Source organism: Zootoca vivipara, chromosome 7, assembly GCF_963506605.1.
Source record: "Zootoca vivipara chromosome 7, rZooViv1.1, whole genome shotgun sequence".
NCBI lineage: Eukaryota > Metazoa > Chordata > Lepidosauria > Squamata > Lacertidae > Zootoca > Zootoca vivipara.
Window position 1 is genome coordinate 90,706,259 of NC_083282.1, and position 21,016 is coordinate 90,727,274.

Below are 21,016 nucleotides of genomic sequence, written 5' to 3' on the forward strand. Positions count from 1 at the left end.
TACATTATCAAGCTTTCTTTAGCACCTCAGCCCTTGCTTTTTCCTGCAAGACCAATTGCAGTCGTCAACAGTCGTTAACAGTCATCAACAGGTTTACCACTCCTATCAGCCAATCACCCATTCCCATCACCCCTCCCCACCCTCTGACTATACATAAGGGTCTGGTGACTTCTGTTTCAGTGTATCTGAAGAAGTGTGCATGCACACGAAAGCTCATACCTATGACAAACTTAGTTGGTCTCTAAGGTGCTACTGGAAGGATTTTTTATTTTTATTTTGACTGCGTCAGACCAACACGGCTACCTACCTATAACTAATACTTGAGACAGATACCTTAACCATTCAAACTGCTTTAATTACCCTCGGCCCTTAAGACAATTATGCCTCAGATTTGTTCTCATTTGTAAAAATGAGTTTTTAATGCAGGTACAAAGGTTTGGTGATCCTTTTGTCATGTTGGCTGTCCTGGCTGTATATGGACATTCTATTTGATGGCACAACTAGACCAATTCTCCATCAGTTTGTCCAACCATGTTTAAAGTTATCTAACAGTGCAGTCCTAACCAGGTCTACTCAGAAGCGAGTCCTGTTGAATTCAGTAAACCTTGCATGCACCTAAGTGGGGTTAGGATTGCGGTCTGGTGTTTGTGTTTTCTTTTACGCGTCCTGGATCAGTGTGGCTAATTAGCTTTGTTGTGGGATCCAGAATTCTAATATACTGAGTGAACTCAAGCTCAGTGCCTAAATTTACAGGCAAAATCCTTCCCAAGCTTAAGACAGTAGCTACTTCAAGTGTCTGCTTGTGACAGTATCTCAAGAGCCAAGGAAGCCAGACAGACTGCTTTGCACGATTCATGATGTTTTTAATTGTCTTTCTGCATTGCATTATCCCTTGAGCACCAGAGAGAAGAGGCAGAGGACGCAAACTTTTTTTGCTGTTTTATCTTTGTTGTCCAGGTGACTCATCTCAGCAAGTCCTGGTTCGTTGTGCAGAAAGAGAATTCCAAACTGATCTCTTGTCTGTATAATAATGCTGATACACATTTCTAAAGGAAATTTTCCTATCTGAAGGAAATCCACACTGCAGTATCAACAAGGCATTTAACCACTCTCCAGCTGCTGTGAACAGGTGCTTTTACTGGACAAGTTCTAACAATCTGCACCCAACATGCCAGGAATTAAACGTCAACGCCTCAGCTGTTAAAAAGTCTAATTGCCAAATTGGCTTTTACTGTCTGCTTTCCTTTCTGCAAATACAAATTTCGAAACAGTCAAGAATGTAAAAAGCCCTGGTGGGTCAGGCTAAAGGACCACCTAGTCCACCATCCTATTCTCACAGTGTCCAACAAGATGCCCGTGAGAAACCCCTCAAGCAGAACCCAAACGCAACAGTGATTCTTGTGCCCTTTTAATACTTTGGCACCCAATTGTATTTGTAACAGACGGGTTTCGTGCCAAATATGCAGCCCAGTTTTAGCACTTCAGGAAAGAGTGTGGGCTAACATCCCCTCCTCCTTGAGCATCACTACAAGATACATTGGATATCTGCTTCCCATATTTTCAACTAACCACAGAATGTTATGTTATGGTATGGGAGAAAAGTTGCTAGTTTTAACTATGATTTGCCTGAGCAAACTTCAAACTGTTGTTTATTATGCTTGCTTGTTAAAACTAACCAGTTTTTCTATGTTCTGCTAACCACTAGGATGAATTACAGCAACAAGTTGAACTTAAGGCTGCCTCTGAAGATGGTTTGAGCATATTTCTTCTTCTTTTGAGCATATTACACCTATCCTGGCCCAACTGCAATAGCTACCAATTAGTTTCAGGGCCCAATTCAAAGTGCTGCCATTGACCTATGAAGCCTTAAACAGCTCAGGGCCACAATACCCCAAGGACCGCCTCTCCCCATATGAACTGACCCAGACTCTGTGATCATCATCCAAGGCCCTTCTTCATGTGCCTCCTCCACGAGAGGTCCAGTGGGTGGCAAAAAGAGAACGGTCCTTTTCTGCAGTTGCTAATTTGTATGCCTGGCACCTTTGCTATGTATCTTTAGACACCAGACAAAAATGTTCCTCTTCTCCCAGACACTTGGCTAGTTAAAAAAATCTACGGCCTTTTAAACTGTGTGAGTGGCCCGGGGTGGGGGGGGGAGGGTTTTGTTCTTGTGTTATGTTATGCATTTTTGTGTTTTTATATTGTAAGCCAGGCTGTGATCTTTGGGTGAAGCGTGGTATAGAAATTCAAGGCATAAAGTTAACCTCAGTTGGCAGATTGTATTACACAAATACCTTCATCTTTGAAGGGGGGGCAGCAGGGGCAGGAGGACAAATAGGAACAGCAGTATACACAGGTGAGTCAGAAAGCTATGAAATGCAAAGGTACAGATGGTTTGCAACAGGCCTTCTGTGCAAACAACAGGTGTAAATATGGTTGCCGTTTCTCATTGCTACAGCGATGGGTGTAAGAGCATTGTACTGATCGTCCAACATGAAACTGTCAGGTGCATGTAAGTGGCCTCTAGCTAATAAATTCTGTTTAAAGACTAAGAGATTTGACTGTTTTACCCTTAGAGAGGTTGCTTGTGTGCTCATCTACCCACTGATTCCAGACAGCGTTGTGTATGGGCACAGAGACTTGTGAAACCACTTCCCTCCCCCCCGCCTCCTTTCCAAAGCCTTTCCCAAACCATCTGAATCACCTCTTCATTGCCAGATGACTCTCCTCTAGCCCACCTCCACTCATCACCCAACCCCTGACCACCTTCATATTTCATCCCCTGCAGACAAAGCCTCCCGCACCCTAAGCTGCCATCATTTCAGTTCAGCACCGCTGGCACAAATAAGTTGCAGTGAACAAGGGCAATCACATCGGGAGCAACCAACCATGTCATCCATTTAGAAATGTCTGAACTCTCTGTGATGCAAGGAGGGTCACCCTGAAGCCAAGGTCAAAACCACATGGCTCTTGGGCAGGTTCGCACCTGGGACACAAACCCAAAGATGAAGACAGCCGTTTTGCTTTTCAAAAAAGAATATTTTATTGACAAAGTTCCCCCCGTAGTCACCTGTACAGGAGAAACAGTTCAGTCTGTGTTCTAACAGCTCCCCGGTCCCAGTGGCACCGCTTTCCCCACCCAACACGGGTGCCTACTTTACCCTTGAACGAACTCCAGCAAATGATACCCCCCACACCCTGCAGATTCTCTCCTCCGTTGTGCCAGGTCTACACGGCATGGTCATCGTCCATAGGCAACACAGGAAACAGGGAGAGTTCTACAATCAGCACGTTAAGTGTTGAAACTTGCTTCTCAGTGGGCGGCTGGGCAAGAGGGGTCAGATAAGAGCTTGAAGCCTTCTGGGGGCACCAAGGCCTTGAAGCAAAACAGCTTTATCGATATGTACTTCGGGCACTGCTGAAGTCCCACCGAGCCTCTAAGGCACAGAAAGGTTTGGATAATTTAAGAGGCACCTTTTGCCTTAGTACTAAGGGGCCAGGACAGTGGAAGGTTTGCAGCCTTTTTTTGGAAGGAGGAGCAGACACACCACACACTAGTGCTCCTAGCATTGAATGAAAACAGAGCCAGGAACCGGTGGCAAGTGTTGCGAACAAAAAGCATCAGAGGTGGATCTCTTTGTCATCACATAAAGTGTACAACGTATTTTAAGGAGGTTCCTGGTAGGAGAACCAAACCGAGAGAGAGAGAAGGAGCCCTCCACAATAGCTCTCTTGTGCTGCGATCAACATGTCCTTCCTTAATCTGATTAAATGGGTGGACTAAGGAAACAGAGGCATAAGCCCAGAGGCAGAGAAGCAAGTTCCACACACTCAGAAGAGAGAAAGAGAGCAAAAGCAGGCATGTGAACCACCACACACCGATGAAATGAACACAAGACCAGCACATCCACATGCGATTACTATGGTAGGATGCAGAACTCCAGTGCTTCACCCCTTCCCTCCCCCCCAAAAAAGAATTCTTTGCGCTTTTGAGATATAAAAAAGGTTATAAACCAGTAAAGCAGGTGGTGATGTAAGGCTTGTGTTTCAGCTTCCGCATTCAAAGGTAGATTGCCCCTAAATGTCGATGCTAAAAGCTGGCATGTTCTGAAGTCCACTGCATTCCAAAAAAATAAAAGTTCTGAGATTCATTAAAGCTAGAGAATCGGTGTAGCAAAGCTAGGCAGTCGCTAAATAGAGGCTCTAAATATCTTCTATCACCCTCCCTCCCCTGCTTCCCGGAAGAAAACCCCAAACCTGGTTATATATATCTTAAATGGAAACTGCAGACTTCCGAAGCTTTCCCGGTGCTTCCAATCGCAGAGAAAGCCACGATAGCAGAAAGCTGGCTAGCTATATGCAGAGGAGGAGATGGAGCAGGAATCGAGAGAAGCTCCCTGTGCAGCTAGCGGCACCTGAGAACTATTCTTTCTACATGACATACAGAAATCATTTTTTTGCCTGCACATTAGAGGGGATCGGGGTGGGAGGAAAGAGTGCAGGACTTTGGTGCCAAAAAAAAGGGCTGTTTTGGGCCAGGGTTGCAGAATCCTCATTGCTGGTGCTCTTCCAAAAAAGGCAGCCCAGCAATGTGTTCCATCTAGAAACCTTTTTAGTGTAAAATATATAAGTGTACAAAAAACTGTGTGTTCACTTTATTGGACCTGAAGAATCCAGCAGCAAAAGAACGTCTACATATATGATGTATGGATCTCTCTCGTCAGAGTGGGACCTGCGGCCCAGGACCCTTTTCCTTTTGTCTTGCATGTTGGGAAGAACAAGGGGCGAGGCTCTGGCAGTCATGCACCACGGATGTAGACTTAGAAAGGCGCGTTGTCTTGGGAGGGCTTGTCGCCAGATGCTGATGGGGAGTGGAGCTCATCAGTGCCGTTGTCTTTGCCGCCCACAACTTTGGACTGGACAGAAAGGAAGAAATGGGAACAGGTGAGAGCAGGAAGCAGCGGCCAGGACTCAAACGAAGAACCCCATCAGCAGAAGCCCTCCAGTTGTGCAACGGAGCTTCCCCTCCCTTCTATTTCCCCTGAAATTGGACTGGAGTGAGATGTGCCCCCGGAACAGAGCATGGGGAGAGGACAGGAAGGACCATTGCAGCTGGCAAGCTGAACTGCTTGCACGATTGGAACATTTGTAATAGCGCATTGAATTCCACCCAGCGTCATTTGAATCCTTGCCCTCCCCACAATCTACTTTCCTGTGCACAAACCTTTGTACAGAAGCCAGTTCACACAGAGTGTGATCAAGCAATATAAAAACAGGATGGGACTCAGCGGACAGGAGGACAGGTCCTTAATGACAGAGGCGGCTGCCCCCACCTACATCCCCTTTCTCATCCAAGGAGGCTTTTCATTCATTCATATGGGTCTCTCTCCCTGGTTTTGCAATATGCAACCTCTCCCGTTGCACACACCCAGCCAGTTATGACAGCGGGCATTTTGCTTGTCTAGCAGAAACGCGTCGATCCTAAACACATTGAGGCTTTGTAACCATGTCACAGGAGGGAAATTACCTTTATGGTTCCAACGCGGTCTTCAAAAGACTTGAAGGTTGCAGAATTTCTTAAGGGAAAAAGAGGAAGAAGCAAGTGAGAAAATAAAACTGCAGAAGCATATTAGAAACTTGCATTCCGTTTTGAGGCAGGTGGCGAAGCATCTACAGACCCCTCCAAAGCACTCATGGCCCCTGAAAAGCTTGGCTCAACCACAGCTGCTGCAAATTCCTGGTTCTGCTACCAGCATTCACCAACTCGTTTCAGAGAAATAAACGTGCACCCAACTGCAGAGGAAGTCAATATCAAAAACTACTTGGCAGCTTTTAATTTAGGGTCCCAACCAGAGAACATCCTAAGGTAGCACACACATACACAACGTCCCCTCCTCCCCAAAATGAAAAAGAGAAAAATCAAATATCAAGAGACCCAGGAACACACAAAAAATATTTAGTGGAATTAGTTCAAAAGTATCTCAGTTGCCTCCAGTCGTCTTCATTTATCTTAGTTTGGAGAATAGGTTACCAAGAGCTGCCAAACTTTCATAACCTAAGAGTCACGTTCCCAAAGTAGGCTGAGATTCGGCATGGTGTAACTGATAGAATATATTTGTTTATTACATTTATATACCACCTTTTTCTTCCAAGGATCTCAAGGTGGTGTACATGGTTCTCCACATTTCATTCCATCCTCACGACAAGCCTGTGAGGTAGGTTGGGCTAAGAGATGGCGACTGGGCCCAAGGTCACCCAGTGAGCTTCATGGCTGAGTGGAGATACAGACCCTGCTCTCCCAGGTCCCAGTCTAACACTCTGACCGTTATGCCACACTGCCTATGGGCCCGAGATCCCTTGCTTTGAATCCCCACCCTCCCAGCCACAAAGCCCATGGGCAAGTCACAATCTCTCAGCCTATCCTACTTTCAAAGTAGGCCGAGGCACCAGCTATCGAAATGGACTTAGTCATGGTTGAGAAGATGTCCCCATAGATGTGTTCTTGAGCCATATGAAAGCTTTGCGATAGCCATTTCAAAAAACTAGAACTGTATAATACAATGTGAACCAGCCATCAAACACAGGAGCTGAAAAGTAGTTTCATCAGCTTTGATGTTAGCACTCACTTAAGAGTGGACAGTGACCGATTCTGAAAAAGCAGTTTGCCAGGCCCACCAGTTAAAAGTGATCCATTGCACAGAACATTTGTGGGTTGATTTTAAAAAAATTGTCTACATAAAGCTGACGTGATGCCCTTACGGTCCACTTTCTGCAGGCAAGGCTGCAAGCTCATGCTAAGGGACCCCCATAACTGCCTTAGTTAATATCTGTAGACTGAAGATTCATTCCTATTAATATCCAATGACCAGCCAGCCCACTGCTCTTTTGCAGCAGGCAAGACAGAATGAAATATTTTTAAAGCAAAGCAATTTAACTGGGTCCTGAGCGTGGCAAGTGGCTGTTTGGGGATGGGGGGGGTGGAAGAGGAGAGGGGCTTTTCGGTGGTGATGCCAGGACTTTGCAACACCCTCCCCAGAGTGCCTTGCCTGGCACCTCCTTCAATGTATTTTAAGCACCAGTCAGATACCTTCATTTTCTTCCTGTAATATTTTGTCGCAACTGCTTACATTTTTATGGATTTGCCTTTTTATCCTGTATTTTATATTTTGCAATATTTGTAACTGTGTGTTTGTTAGCTGCCGAGAAAACCTTGTTGACAGGCAGGACATAAATATCCAAGTTATGAACAATTCACAATACACGATCTTTTCCCCTCTGAGTGTGTGCCTCACCACCACCCCATACATTTAGCAGAGCCAGAGTCACCCTTAGTCAAATATGGGAGTTGCAAAAGAGATGGGGGCTTTTGCTACTTTACCTCATAGCTGGCATACTTATCGAGTGACGAATGGAGTAGCTGCTACTCGGAAGCGTTAAGGGGAAAGGAGGAACATATTAGAAGCAGTTAAAACCCTGGAAGCCGCCACACCCAGCTGCCCCCATCCACACAGCGCCATGTACAAAACTGCAAAGCATTTTGGGAGACTTCCTTTGTGCAGAACTGTGTTTTGGGGGCGCAAATTGTATAGCTTCCCCCCCCTTGCTCGATAGGCCACCACAGCTGAAAATGCAACCTTTTACAAGTAGGCTCTCCGAGGTTCTGAACCCGCCCCCATAAAGACCCCCCCTTCCAAAGTGTGCCAGAGGTTTATAACTAAAAGCAAAGGAATCTACTCCTCTGCTCAAAGAACCAGGCTACCTGTCGACTAGCAAATAGATACAAAACACCACTACTGATCTTGATTCAAATCAGCCTGGGAGGAGGAGTACTTAAAGCTGGGGTCCCTCAATATGGTACCTTTGGGCACTAAAACATCCCGGGAGGGGGTCTGGGGGGTGTTCTTTGCTTCTCGGAGGGTGGTCTGCTTTTGGGGCTATGTAGGGGTTTAGCTTGGGTCTTTGGGGGAGTGAAAGGCTCTGAGCACCACCAGTTTTTCTCCTGCGAAATGGGCATTTTGTGGTACCCGCAGCAGTTTTAGACTCCCAAATGCGCTCCTGGGCTTAAATGGGTTGGGGACCCCAGATTCAAAGCATCCACTGGTGTTGCCGCACCTTAGAGAGCAAGCGTGACAAACACACAGCCCTTCCTGCCTACAACTCCAATTCAGACCTATCCAAAGCAGCCACTGGCCAGGGATGGGTGGTGGGATCTGCAGGCACCAGGGTCCCCTCTTCCGTCGCACGGCGACATGAACGGGACATGTCACCAGCCAGAGGAGCCTAAAGTCCAACATCCCACATTACAGGAGCTGGCTGGATGTTGCACTGCAGCTACACTGCCTCTGGTCAAAAAGCCAAAGCTGCCCACACAAGCACCAATTCATTTTAATTTAAGGGAAAGCCTTTTAATACTGCGCTCTGCCCAAGAGACGCATCTGGCCCACAACCAAGCCCAGGAGTGGCCTCTGTTTAAGGGGGTGGGGGGAGAGGCAGGGCAGCACACAATGCTGTCAACACAGCAAAGTGGGAAAGAGGCATTCAAATGGCTTTTGCAGCACTAGGTTTCCGACCCCCCCCCCCAACTTGCCTTCAATCTAAAGCCATGGGTGGAAAAGGAGAGCAGGTGAAAGCTCCTCCTGCCAAGCGTGTAATGAACTCGCCCAGTTGTGACAGTTTTGTGTAAAAAAAAAAGCTGCCTTTGTCTGGGGAGAAGCAAAGGTCCAGCTTGCCCAGCACCGTCTATTGTAGGCCAACTGGCTGTTGTTCTCAAGTGTCTTCCCAGCCATTTTATCTGGCCCCCATCTGAGCCAAGTTGCGGAATGAAGCCAAAGGAAAGCTGTTCAGACTCTTCTGTTGTGTCAAACCAGTTCTTGCGTTTAACATGACCACCCCAAAAAGGCATTTGGGAGCATGTATGCGTGAGAGATTAAGCAGCCCCTCCGACAGCCAATAACCTCTCATTTTTTAAGAGGGATAACCAGAAGCTTTTGGCTTTGAGCTCATTGGAAAGATACTGGCAGCATCTATAAATGGCTCTGGGCTTGGAGGGCTGGAGTGTTATGTTGCCATTTGTGGTTCCCTTTCCTTTCAACTGAAAGGGAGGCTCATGTCTATTCCTCTGAAAACAACCTTGCTTAACCAGATTCCTTGCAGATATCCCTCCTGAACAGTCTTACCTAAAGGAATGTGAGAAGGGGTGGGCCCTGGAAGAATCCAATGGCAGCAGGAAAGGAAAGCAGTGAAAGAGGTGATTAGTTGCAAATTCCCACACCAACCAGTACAACACTCAAGAGATCCCAAAGGAACCCACCTAAAGACCAACAGATAAAAGAGCAAGCAGTGATTTCAGGAGAGGTTAGGAACAGAGGAAGCTGTCTTATACAGAGTCAGACCATTGGTACACCAGCACTGTCTTCACAGACTGGCAGCGGCTCTCCAAGATTTCGGGTGGCGAACATTCCCAGCCCTACATGGAGATGCTCAGGATTGAACCTTGTAGCCAATGCATGCAAAGCAGATTCCTTGCCACTGTAAGCTCCAGCCCTGCTGTATTCCTGGCACTGGGCACTGACCATGAGAGCATTAAGCCACGCTAAATTAACCTGCCATTTATTGCATCATTAAGCATGTGGCAAACTCTCATAGGTAAAGAGATACGCTTGCCAACTTTTCATCCAGAGGCACTGCTAACTGGTTAAACCTGACTCCTTCAATCCACCTGTATTTACTATGTGGCCAGTGGGTCAATTTTACCAGACCCACAGATCACACAGCGGGGGAGTTGGTCTCAAAAAGCATCTCAGACGCAAGTGTGCCTGGGAGGAAAACAACCATGATGAACTATTGTGTAAATCCTGCCTGGAGAGTGAAAACCTCCACCTCCCTAAGAGGCTTAGGGGTGTGTGTGTCATTTTAACGTGCTATGGAGAATTCTGTATCTAGCCCTTCAGGGTAGAAATCTACAACTAGATAACGATTTTCAACTTTGTAGAGAGGGGCTTTGCATTTCGAGGGCAGCATGCCCTCCAGCCACGAATGCATAACACACTATCTGGGTTCAATTGACTTTTACTTAGTACACCACCAAAAATTAATCTCCAGCTTTGCCAATACAGTGGTACCTCGGGTTACAAACAGTCCTGCTTATGAACGCGTCGGGATACGAACTCCACAAACCCGGAAGTAGGTGTCCCGGATTGCGAACTTTGCCCTGGGATACGAACACAATCCGCTTCTGGGGCTGAGGGAGGCTTATGGAGGGAATGTGCGCCTCGGGTTAAGAGCGGACTTCTGGAATGAATTAAGTTCGTAACCCAAGGTACCACTGTATGTAAGGGCTGCTATATTTCTCTTTACACTTCCTTTCAAGCCAGGAATGTGTGTGTCTTTTTGCTTAAGGGACGAAACAGATACTGGTAACAGCTGGACTCTCTCTTTCAGCATTTGCCCCTTCATCCCAGAATCCTACAGGCAACCTGATACCCGAGTCCATCTGCATCTTCAGATGAGTGTCTAAATGGAGACTTCAAAATGCAGAGTTATTACTATTATTTCTTCATGTTTCCCCTCATTCTCCCGACCCCTAAAATCCTGTGCACGATTTTGAGACATTTCAGTTGGCTTTAATAAGACACACTGCCCAAGTATGGATTTTGGAAGGGACAGACACTATTGTACCAAGAGGTTCAGGGACACCCTAACAAAGCAGAAGAGTTTAGATCAGGCACCCCCAAACTGCGGCCCTCCAGATGTTTTGGCCTACAACTCCCATGATCCCTAGCTAACAGGACCAGTGGTTGGGGAAGATGGGAATTGTAGTCCAAAACATCTGGAGGGCCGAAGTTTGGGGGTGCCTGGTTTAGATCCTTAACTGCTTCTCCTAAGTCATGTGAGTGGGATTTGGCAGCATGCGCAAAGCATCTTTTTCTGCCCTCGATTCCTCACAAGCTGTAGAGCAGCAAGGAGAAAATGCAGGCCAAGGTCTGGTAGCCAGGAATTGAGTGTGGCAGTGTCAGAATTAAGAGGACTAAGATTCCAAAGGACTCTGTTCCAAAGGAATATTGGGAGAACAGCTGTTATGAAATCTTGCATCCCAAAAAGTCCAGTGCGATTTGGCCCAATTTGCATTGCACATAAAAGTTTGATGATAGTGGTCCCTTGTTTTCAAGAGGGATCATGAGAACCATGCCATTGGCCAATGCTGCAAGGCCGTTAATTCCATTCATTAAAAAAAGATTAGCAGAGGCTTCTCTACTGGGGCTTTTCACAACAATTAGCTAGTTATGATGGGTTGGATCCAGAGGAAGTTATGTCACAGTTTGGTTCCATTTAGTTCAGTGGAACTGGAGTGTGACTAAACTTATCAAGTTGGACCCTGAGGAAGTTAAATCAGATTAGATACTATAGAAAATATACAGGCAATGCATCGAAGTTGAAGGCTTATCCAGCAGGTGTCTGCGAGTTCAAGGAGATTATTGGTGCTTAGACCTGACCAAGATCAGATGACTTCCTTGTCCCTTCATCATTTACCTTTCCCCTTACTTGGAGCAGCCAAGCTGGAAAGTTTCATCTATGAACACACTTCACACTAGCAAAACAAAGGAATGGAGTTTGCTTCTTAAGAAAATAGTATAAAAAGAGCAGAATCTCAAAGGCACATGACAAAGATGAATGAGGCTGAACAGAGAAAAAAATCTCTTCTACTCAAAGGAAAGAGGTTCACTGCAAAACACCAGTTTCACTCCTTTTAGTCTCCGATCACATAAGTCAAGCTTCGTGGCACAAGTCTGCCATTCATTTGAGGGAATTGGTTCAGTAAGGACTAGGAGAAGAGCCTCTGTGGACATCAGGATGACAACATGGAGAACTTGCAGGAGGAGGCAGCTTCTCTCTCCCACTTGTTTGACTGCTGCTATCTGGGGCAGAGAAAATTACATGCAGCGGTACTTTATTGACATTTAACTAGACATTACCAGAGTGTGGGAAAGAGGAGACCACAAATGATCTGTCCTAACTAAGTTTCAACCACACCTTTGTTAAGATGTGGGTTGAAAGTTCATTCTCTTCGAGGATAAACCACCAAAGTCTCCATTTATCACATTACACTAAGTGGCACAGGGCATTGCTCTGCCTTCTCAAAGGTTTATTCTCCTCATTAGCCTAGCTATGAGTTCTATTCCTGCTTTCTTTCAGATCCTGTGTGATTTGGCCACAATGACAAATACATTTGCTATTCACACTCTAGATGCCACATTGTAATTTGTGAATTTCAGGAAGTCGACCATGTAAAACTAAAATAGCAAACTAGGTTCTTAATAAGCTGGGGGGGGGGAGAGGAGGCATGGGTCTTGTTTGCAAGCTGTATCAGTTTCCAGGAAAAGGTTGTCAAGACCAACACATTTATGAAATAATTCTCTGGGACATTTAAGCAAGCATGTTGCTTTTGGTAAGAAAACGGTGCTATTTGCTAACTCAAAGAACAACATGCACACATACACACAAAACCACAATGTACTAGAGGTGGCAATAGTCCTGAAAGTGCTATTATGTGATCAGAGTTTATATCAAGCGCTTACCACCCCGATATTCCCAGCCAGAGAGGGAAAGGAGAATTTCTGAGAAGAATCAATGTTGGAGTGAATACAAGGGCTCAATTCTACATTAAGTACTATTGACACATTAAGCAGTTGAGATATATATATATATATAGTGTAGCACAACGCAGCTTGCATTTATAAAAACCCTCAAGAGTAAGGATTGAAGGAGAATCATTTGCTGTCCTGCATTTCACAAATAAGTGTGAACATACCCTGTGAACCTTGGATAACTTCCTTCCATATTCTCTTGACCGAATCAGAGTGGCAACTTCACTTGCTGCAAGTCAATGCTAGTGTTGCATTACGTGGGGATACAGTATTCAAGTAAGACTTCATGTGTCTTCATGGGAAAAGGTAGAGTTAAGCTTCTAGCCTGCTTTTGGCCCTGTAAATATTTAGACTACCAGCAGTTCAGTTTAAAATGAAGACCTGAATAGAGTTTCCAAACCAGAAACTGCACCCTTCAGCAAACGCTACACAACTATCACCTGACTGCAGGCTAGCAAAGTTTGGAGCACATAGATAATTTGCAATGGAGCTGAACTCTAGTGAAAGTCTGAACATTTAGGGGATGTTTTAATTATTTACTTATATGCCGCTTTTCCATAATGAGATTGGCCAAACTGGCTTACAGCAAACATCAAAATATAAAGCCTTAGAAATACAAATATACAAAATACAGAACATGTCATTAAATAAATAAATAAGCATAAACCGATTTGGCAAACAGAGAATAAATTCAATATTACACACACACACACATTTCTAGGTTTAAGTACATAAATACAACACAACACAAGAGTTAACCAGCAATAAAGTTTTTGGTACTGGTCTGCTGCACTCCCGATAGGGGTATGCCCACAACCCAAGTTCTCACTGAACCCATGAACAAACAGGATTAGACCATCTAATGGGTTAAATGCCCCCCCAACTGACCATTTAAATCAAGCTTATAAAACATTAGGTGTGTAACAAATAGAGAAATCTATGCCAAACAACTGTTATTAAGTTATGGACTCAAGTTCTAAACTTAGTTGCCTATAGTAGTAGTACACAAGCACATGTGTAGGCAAAACACGTTCTACAAATCAAAAAATCCTCTGTCGTTTTTCATCTCAGAAAAACAGTGATGGAGCAAGAAAAGAAAAGAAAAGAAATCAAATAATTTGTTTAAAAGATCAGTTTATGTAACATTACAGTGCCTGGCAGTGGGGGACATGCTTCTAAAAGCAGTGTACACTAGCTGCAAATTCCTCAGAACTAAGAAGAATATTGCTTTTATCAGATATCAATAGGGCATTATTATTATTATTATTATTATTATTATTATTATTGGAGAGGCCACCAAGGAAAGGCCATTCTTGGCTTCAGAGAAAATGTAAGTGAAATAGGCAGTCCAACAACCTGCACCTCTCGCCCCTGTAACTGGAACCAGTTAATAATACCAGGGCTGCTACGATACTGATTGCTACTGTTGCACTGGGAGCATGCTCAATTTCCTCTCCCTTTGAAGCAAATATAGCGCAAAAATTACCTCATGTCTCCAAGCTTCCGGCTGATCACAGAACCCACGTTGGAAAGGGCAGCCGAAGTCTTCTGCCCTGCCTGCGAGAGAGTTTCCTGCGTCTTCTTGTAGCTAGGCAAGAAAAACAAGGCCTGTTAGCTGCTGAAGATAGCAATTAAGGAGGAAGGACTAGGCAGCGCTAGGGGAAAAGGCAGCTGGTGTCTGGCAAACAGGGCTCTTGTGGATAAAGGGGGCAGCGGCACTTCTGACCAGGGTCTCATTGTGCGCAAACAACACTTGAGGGTCCTCCATGGCTCTTCATTCCAAAAAACCATGCGGCTGTGGTTAAAACAGGGCATACGTAGCTGCAAGTGACATTGGCACACATCCTCAGAGGCATTTACTGAAACTAAAAGACTTCAGTGAATATGTGAGAATGGCTGGAAAGTTGTTTAGCTGGTTCCCAGTGCAATGATGGGTTAAAGCCTTTTTGCACAGAAGCGGTAAAGATGTTTCTTTAACGTATGCCTTTACTACCAGTGCTGGGTTTTTTTTTTTAAAAAAAAAATCTCATTGCACAGGGCTAGAAGCGTTTTCTCACTGCAAGTCAGTCAAACTGCATTTGGGGCATTCGTTCTCCTTAACGACGCCATGATTTTCCTTTGCACCCATATTTAAAAAGAGGATTTCTCATCTACCCGTGAAATTACAACCAGCCCCCCCCCCTCCCCCAGCAAAAAAAAGCTTTCAGCTGGCAACAGCATTAGAAATTTAGAAGGAACGGTTAACAGTGACAAGTTAATTCAGAAAAGAATCAGCCTTGCTTCTGCTATGTAAGGAAAATGTTTCCCATCAGTTACCATTAACATTGCTATTTTAAAACAGGGACAATAGCAACACACTCCAAGGAACTGAAGGACCCATTTCTGGGATAGTTTTCTGCCATCAATCCAAAGACTCAGATGGCACAGTCTTTATTGTTTTAGTTCCAACACAGTATTTCAGTCCCTACGGAGTAAGTCACTAACATCCCCAGAAAAAAATCAGTGCACGGAGGGAACAGATTAAAGATTACAGCCAAGCACCTTCTAAACTCTTCCCCTGACCGTTAATGCTGGAATTCTGCATGCACTAACAACCTAAACTCAGTGGGACTTGTCCCTCATCAGCCACATACAAGATACCACTATTCACATTGCCATTAATTAGGATAGCACTAGAATCATAGAGTTGGAAGAGACCACAAGGGCCATCCAGTCCAACCCCCTGCCAAGCAGGAAACACCATCAAAGCATTCTTGACATATGCCTGTCAAGCCTCTGCTTAAAGACCTCCAAAGAAGGAGACTCCACCACACTCCTTGGCAGCAAATTCCACTGCCGAACAGCTCTTACGATCAGGAAGTTCTTCCTAATGTTTGCATTGTTTGTATACAGTGGTGCCTCGCTAGACGAATTTAATTCATTCCACGGGTCTTTTCTTATAACGAAAAATTCGTCTAGCGAATCCCATAGGAATGCATTGGATATTTTTTTTTGCCCATAGGAACGCATTAATTGAATTTCAATGCATTCCTATGGGAAACCGCGATTCGCTAGACGAATTTTTCATAAAACGAATTCGTCTAGCGAGGCAACCTCTGCTCGAAAAATCCTTTCGTTAAGCGGAAATTTCATTAAGCAGGGCATTCGTTAAGCGAGGCACCACTGTACTGTACAAACAGCATCGCTGGTGGCGAGTATATTCCATATCCTAACGAAGTAAACCGTTGTACAGTGAATCCTCATAAACTCACTGCCCCGGGCTCTCGTGTGCTAGCTAATATCACTTCAAGTATCAGAGCCAAGCTGGAGAGAAAGCTCAGACTGTGGTCCATGGAGAGGCAAGACTTGTCCTCGCCCATGAACCCAGGCCTCTGGTTCCTTCCTTTGAAAAATTATTAATTATCTAATTATTAAATCTGCACTGCAGCCTTCTTCCCAAAGGTGCCCAGTTCTCATTGAAGCTGGCAATTCTTGTGTGTAACCTGGGCTACTTTAGATTTACAGATGGGTGCTCACTTTGAAGCTTAATAGTTAAAAGTAGTGCTCCAGTAGGAACACAGCCGTTGAAAACAAACCTGCTAGACCCTCCCGCTACCCCAGTTTTCTATGTAGAGGGTCTGAGATCTGAGCCACAGCTGCATCCTCAAGAGGGCCACTCAGAAGGCAGGTCGGCCATCTCATCCAAAGGGAGGCCTTGGTCCCAGCAAGAGTTCCTCAACAGCAGTGTTTCTCAAGCTTGGATTACAACTTCGATCATCCCCAACCACAGGTCCTGCTAACTAGGGGATGATGGGAGTTGTAGTGCAATGACAGCTGTGGACCCAAGCTTACACTGCTCTGCAGATATTAAACTTCTTCTACCTGTCTACCTAGGCTAGACATGCTTCAGCAGAAACCCTCAGGCTTCTCAACCCTGTCTGTGCAGAATAAGGGCATGAACAGAGGCAGAACCTTCTCTGCGAGGGAGCCAAATGGATAAGATCTGTACTACAAATTTAGCATGCATCTTTTGAGTTGCACCTTATTAATGGAATTTGAAGGTCCTTTTTCAATTAAACCAAACTGTACCCATTGAAGCAATGGACAGACAGAACAGGAACAATGCGGAGGTTCAGCTTAAATGTGGGGAAAAAATTCCCATCTGTTCAGGGACAGAATCTTGGTAACATGCTGGACTGGAGCCCACGATCTAGCAACTAGGCCATTTTACTTGCTTCCTTGTTTAAAGCATTGGCAGCTTCATTAAACATGGCTGCAGCTATCCCAGGTGTTGGTCCTCAGTTGTTTAAAAGGGTTTGTGAATGCTATTTGTCTTCTTCAGCATTCTCCTGCCCTGCATTAGTTGTTAAGATACTGCAAGGGTCGGCTGGGGACGACTTAGCAAGACCAGCTGTCGTGTAGCTGTACCTATTATTCACCTTGACACCAAAAGCACCCCGATTACAGTCCAGCAAGTTCCTAACCATTTGTCCCCCAAGACGTGGGGTATAATCATCTGAAGGCGTAGGCCAGCAGCACCTGGTCTCTGTACTCCTCAAACATTATGGTTTTTTTTTAATGGTAACCCTAAGCCCCAGCACTATTTCAAACACTCTCTCTCTCTTTGGCTCAGACATGCAACACGGAAGCTCCTTAAGCACTGTACAAAAGCTGCTTCTACCCTAAGCGTCCCAGAAGCCACGTGTTGCTTCCTGTACTGACAAGAAAGCTCGTGCATTTGCTTGAACCACTCTGGAATAATACTGCTTATTCAGCTGAGGCCTCCCAAAAACCCATCCTGCCTTTGCGGCTTCCCTGCAGCCCCAGCTGTCTTAGCAGAAGCTGAAGTTTCCGACAAATATAGGGAAGAGATATTTGCCTTGCAATACCCTAATACACAGCCTTCCACAAGCCAATGCTTTCCACATATTTTGAACCATCTGTGATAGCTGGGGCTGATGGAAACTACGTTATGAAACATCTGGAGGGCACTGGGTTGGGGAAGGATGGTGCACACCTCCACCCCTCTAGTCATTTGTCATCGAATTCAGTGAAGCGTTGGTACTTAACGAAAACCTGAAAAGGAAGGCTAGCATAGCATGACTAAAAAAAGGTAAAAGGTAAAGGACCCCTGACAGTTAAGTCCAATCACAGACGACTCTGGGGTTGCGGCACTCATCTTTACAGGCTGAGGGAACAGACGTTTGTCCGCAGAGTTTTTCCGGGTCATGTGGCCAGCATGACTAAGCTGCTTCTGGTGAACCAGAGCAGCGCACGGAAATGCCGTTTACCTCCCCCCTGCAGCGGTACCTATTTATCTACTTGCACTTTTTGCGTGCTTTCAAACTGCTAGGCTGGCAGGAGCTGGGACCGAGCAATGGGGGCTCACCCCATCGTGGGGATTCAAACTGCCAACCTTCTGATTGGCAAGCCCAAGAGGCTCAGTAGTTTCACAGTGCCACCCACGTCCCTATAGCATGCCTAGAGGTGTTTTAAAAATTCAGCTCCGGAAACTTTCCACCGAAGTTGACTTCCTGCTGCAGTTTTCAGGAAGCTGAAGTTTGCAAAACTTCCTGCTTTGCCTGGGGGTGTCCACTCAGATTAAACTCAGGACAAACTCTGATTAAACCCCACCAAAGTAAATTGCTTTCTGTTAACTCAAAGCAACTGCCGGTTATGTCAATGCACAGCAAGGTAACCATACACTTTCATGGGAGAAAGCAGGTAGCAATCTCAGTTTAATGGAGGTCAAGTTCCTCTATCAGAATTTCCCCCTAATCAGCCTAAATTGTAACAGGAAAAAGGGCAGGTGGCACTGAGGGGCAATGAGTTAAACAATAAAATACCCCCAAAAGCAGAAAAGTGTTGTGGGCAGGGGGGAGGAAGGGTGAAGCTCCACAAACAAGTCACTAAGGCCAAGTACTATACAGTCGTACCTCGGAAGCTGAACAGAATCTGTTCCAGAAGTCCATTCGACTTCCAAAACATTTGGAAACCAAGGTATGGCTTCTGATTGGCTGTAGGAAGCTCCTGCAGCCAATCGGATGTCGCTTCGGATGTTTGGGTTCCAAGTAACTTTTGCAAACTGGAACACTCACTTCCAGGTTTGCGGCGTTCGGGAGCCTAAACGTTCAAGTCGCAAGGCGTTCGACTTCCGAGGTATGACTGTAAATCCAAAGGAGCTTCTCACAGAACAGGTCTTTCCCAGTTCCTTATTTCTGATGCAGTCTATCCTCCCTGTAAAGCAGACATCCCTAAACTTTGCACTACAATTCCCATCTTCCCCGAGCACTGGTCCTGTTAGCTAGGGATCATGGGAGTTGTAGGCCAAAACATCTGGAGGGCTGCAGTTTGGGGGTGCCTGCTGTAAAGCCACTCCAAAGGACTGGGAGATCCTTCAGAATGGCATTCAATGAATGAAGTGCTGCAGCAGGACTGGAAATCAGTAACCCACCCACCCCTCACATGCATGCAAGCAGAAATGCCTTCCATTCCAGCCTCAGCTTCTCTGAATTCAAGTAACCAGGGACTCTTCCTCTGTCATCAGCTCCATTGAAGTGAATGGGAAACAATCAGAGTTGCTGGGTTCTTCTGTTACTTCCACTTATTTCAACAGGGATGAGATGCTAACATGAGAGACTCACATGCTTGATACTAATGACTGTAAGATCATATAAGGACTATAACCAGAAGTTTCCTAGGCATAAGGTGAACCAAATGAAATTGTTGCAGTGCCCTCCTGTTGAAACTAGGATTGGGAATCTACGGTTCTCCAGAACCCCCATCTAAGGGTTACACAATGCACCTGTCTTAAGCTCGCTTTAAATTATATGCAGTAATGCTGCACACAGGAGCATTACTGTGCTTAGTTAGGTTCACTGCAAGGCCCTGTGAGCCTACTGAATACAAAACCTTTTAAAAAATAATAAAACTCCATTCCCTTACCATCTAAATTCTGCACGCACACACAAAATGCATTCTACGATTTGCAAAACTATGCCATTTGCAACCATTTCTCTCTATGCTGTGGGTTTTCTCCCCCTCATTTGCATGATTTATTCTGCTTTGCTAGTCATGGGTGGGGTACAGTCACTGAAGCTCTCTGGCTGCTGAAATTTCAGACACGCTGCCCACATACTTTCAAACTTTTTTTACACCCCTAAGGGCTAGAATTCATGCATTTAGAAAAAATTAATTAAAAGAAGAGAACCTCAGGATTCTGGTCCCGCTATTACATTCTGCATTACATTTTGCACTCCCGCAGCACCGCAGTCCACAAGCAAGAATCATCTGCAAGCTTAAACTGCGCGTTGACCTGAACGAGGCCTATCAAAAGGAAGCGCAGAAGCAGGCGAAGGTGTTTACTGCCAAAGAGCAATGGGCAAACGGTGTTTACTGCCAAAGAGCAATGGGCAAACGTCAGGGTGGCAAGGATATCACAGATCAATTCATGGAATCATAGGGAAAGCTGCCACGCAGTAAGCTGCAGAGTCTAAGTCATCCATCTCCCGCTATCCCTAATTAGTCAGCAAAATAAATGGCCGTTTATAGAGAATGGAGACCAAGCAGGAAGGCAAGTTAGTGCAGGGAAGGAACTGTTAGTTGCAGGATGCTATTGGAATAAGGGAACGTGCTTTAGGCTGAAGGTTAAGACACTCACGCTTCTGATTGGGTTAATTTCTCATTCCAGTCCTCCAGGGTGCTGCTGGCCGAAACATATCTATAAATACAATGGAAGTTAGAGAAGGGGCCAAAACCTTTCTTCCACAGCACTCCAAACCACAAGGGCTGTAACAAAGACATCACTATTTCTTCAAGCTTTTGCATTTATTCCTCCCTAGTTTGTGTTATTTCGAGGTCAGATTCCTTCCTGTTCTTGGGGCGAACCATCAAAGACACACAAGTCTTATTTTTTAAAATAAAATAAAATGTTCAGACGTTACAAAAATGGACTATCCTGTTCCTTCATTTTCATGCTTGCGGAGGGCAGAGGGGAAGGCACCACACTAGACTTAGCAGTTCCTACTTTGCTGCAGTTAGATTGAAACAGACAGAGCCCATCCCTGCAGGATCAGTCCCATGGCCCACCTAACCCAGCATCCTGTCCTCACAGCGGGCAGCCAGATGCTCTAATGGGAAACCAGCAAGGCAGGATTCAAGCACAGGAGTTTACGCTGGGTGTTCACGGAAGTGCATCAAAACAGCAACCGTTCTTCTTCCTTCCTTTGGCAAAGGCAGACCCACCAGTGACCCCAAAGCTACTTTAATCAGCCTCTCCCTCTCCCACTATCGTTTGGTTGAGGCAGCAGTGTCTCAAAGAAATTGCCACACATACCTTTACGTGACTTAACATTTGCCAGGTGCTTTGTTTTAAAGTGCAATTAAGTTTAAAA

General features: G+C 45.3%; 1 protein-coding gene across 5 annotated transcripts in view; it reads right to left on the reverse strand.

Moving 5' to 3' along the window:
- Positions 1 to 3,018: 3,018 nt before the first annotated feature.
- The window catches only part of TPD52L2 (TPD52 like 2), a 28,958-nt gene continuing 10,960 nt past the window's right edge, over positions 3,019 to 21,016 (reverse strand). For 3 of the 5 annotated variants that reach the window (XM_035122295.2, XM_035122297.2, XM_035122296.2), the window contains 4 exons: positions 20,284 to 20,343; positions 14,131 to 14,232; positions 5,528 to 5,576; positions 3,019 to 4,916 (listed from right to left, as the gene is read on the reverse strand). In XM_035122295.2, the coding sequence (XP_034978186.1) occupies positions 4,821 to 4,916; positions 5,528 to 5,576; positions 14,131 to 14,232; positions 20,284 to 20,343 (307 nt within the window). In that variant the 3' untranslated portion in view covers positions 3,019 to 4,820. The remainder of the gene's footprint in view (positions 4,917 to 5,527; positions 5,577 to 14,130; positions 14,233 to 20,283; positions 20,344 to 21,016) is intronic. The other 2 variants (XM_035122299.2, XM_035122298.2) reach the window with 1 other exon arrangement.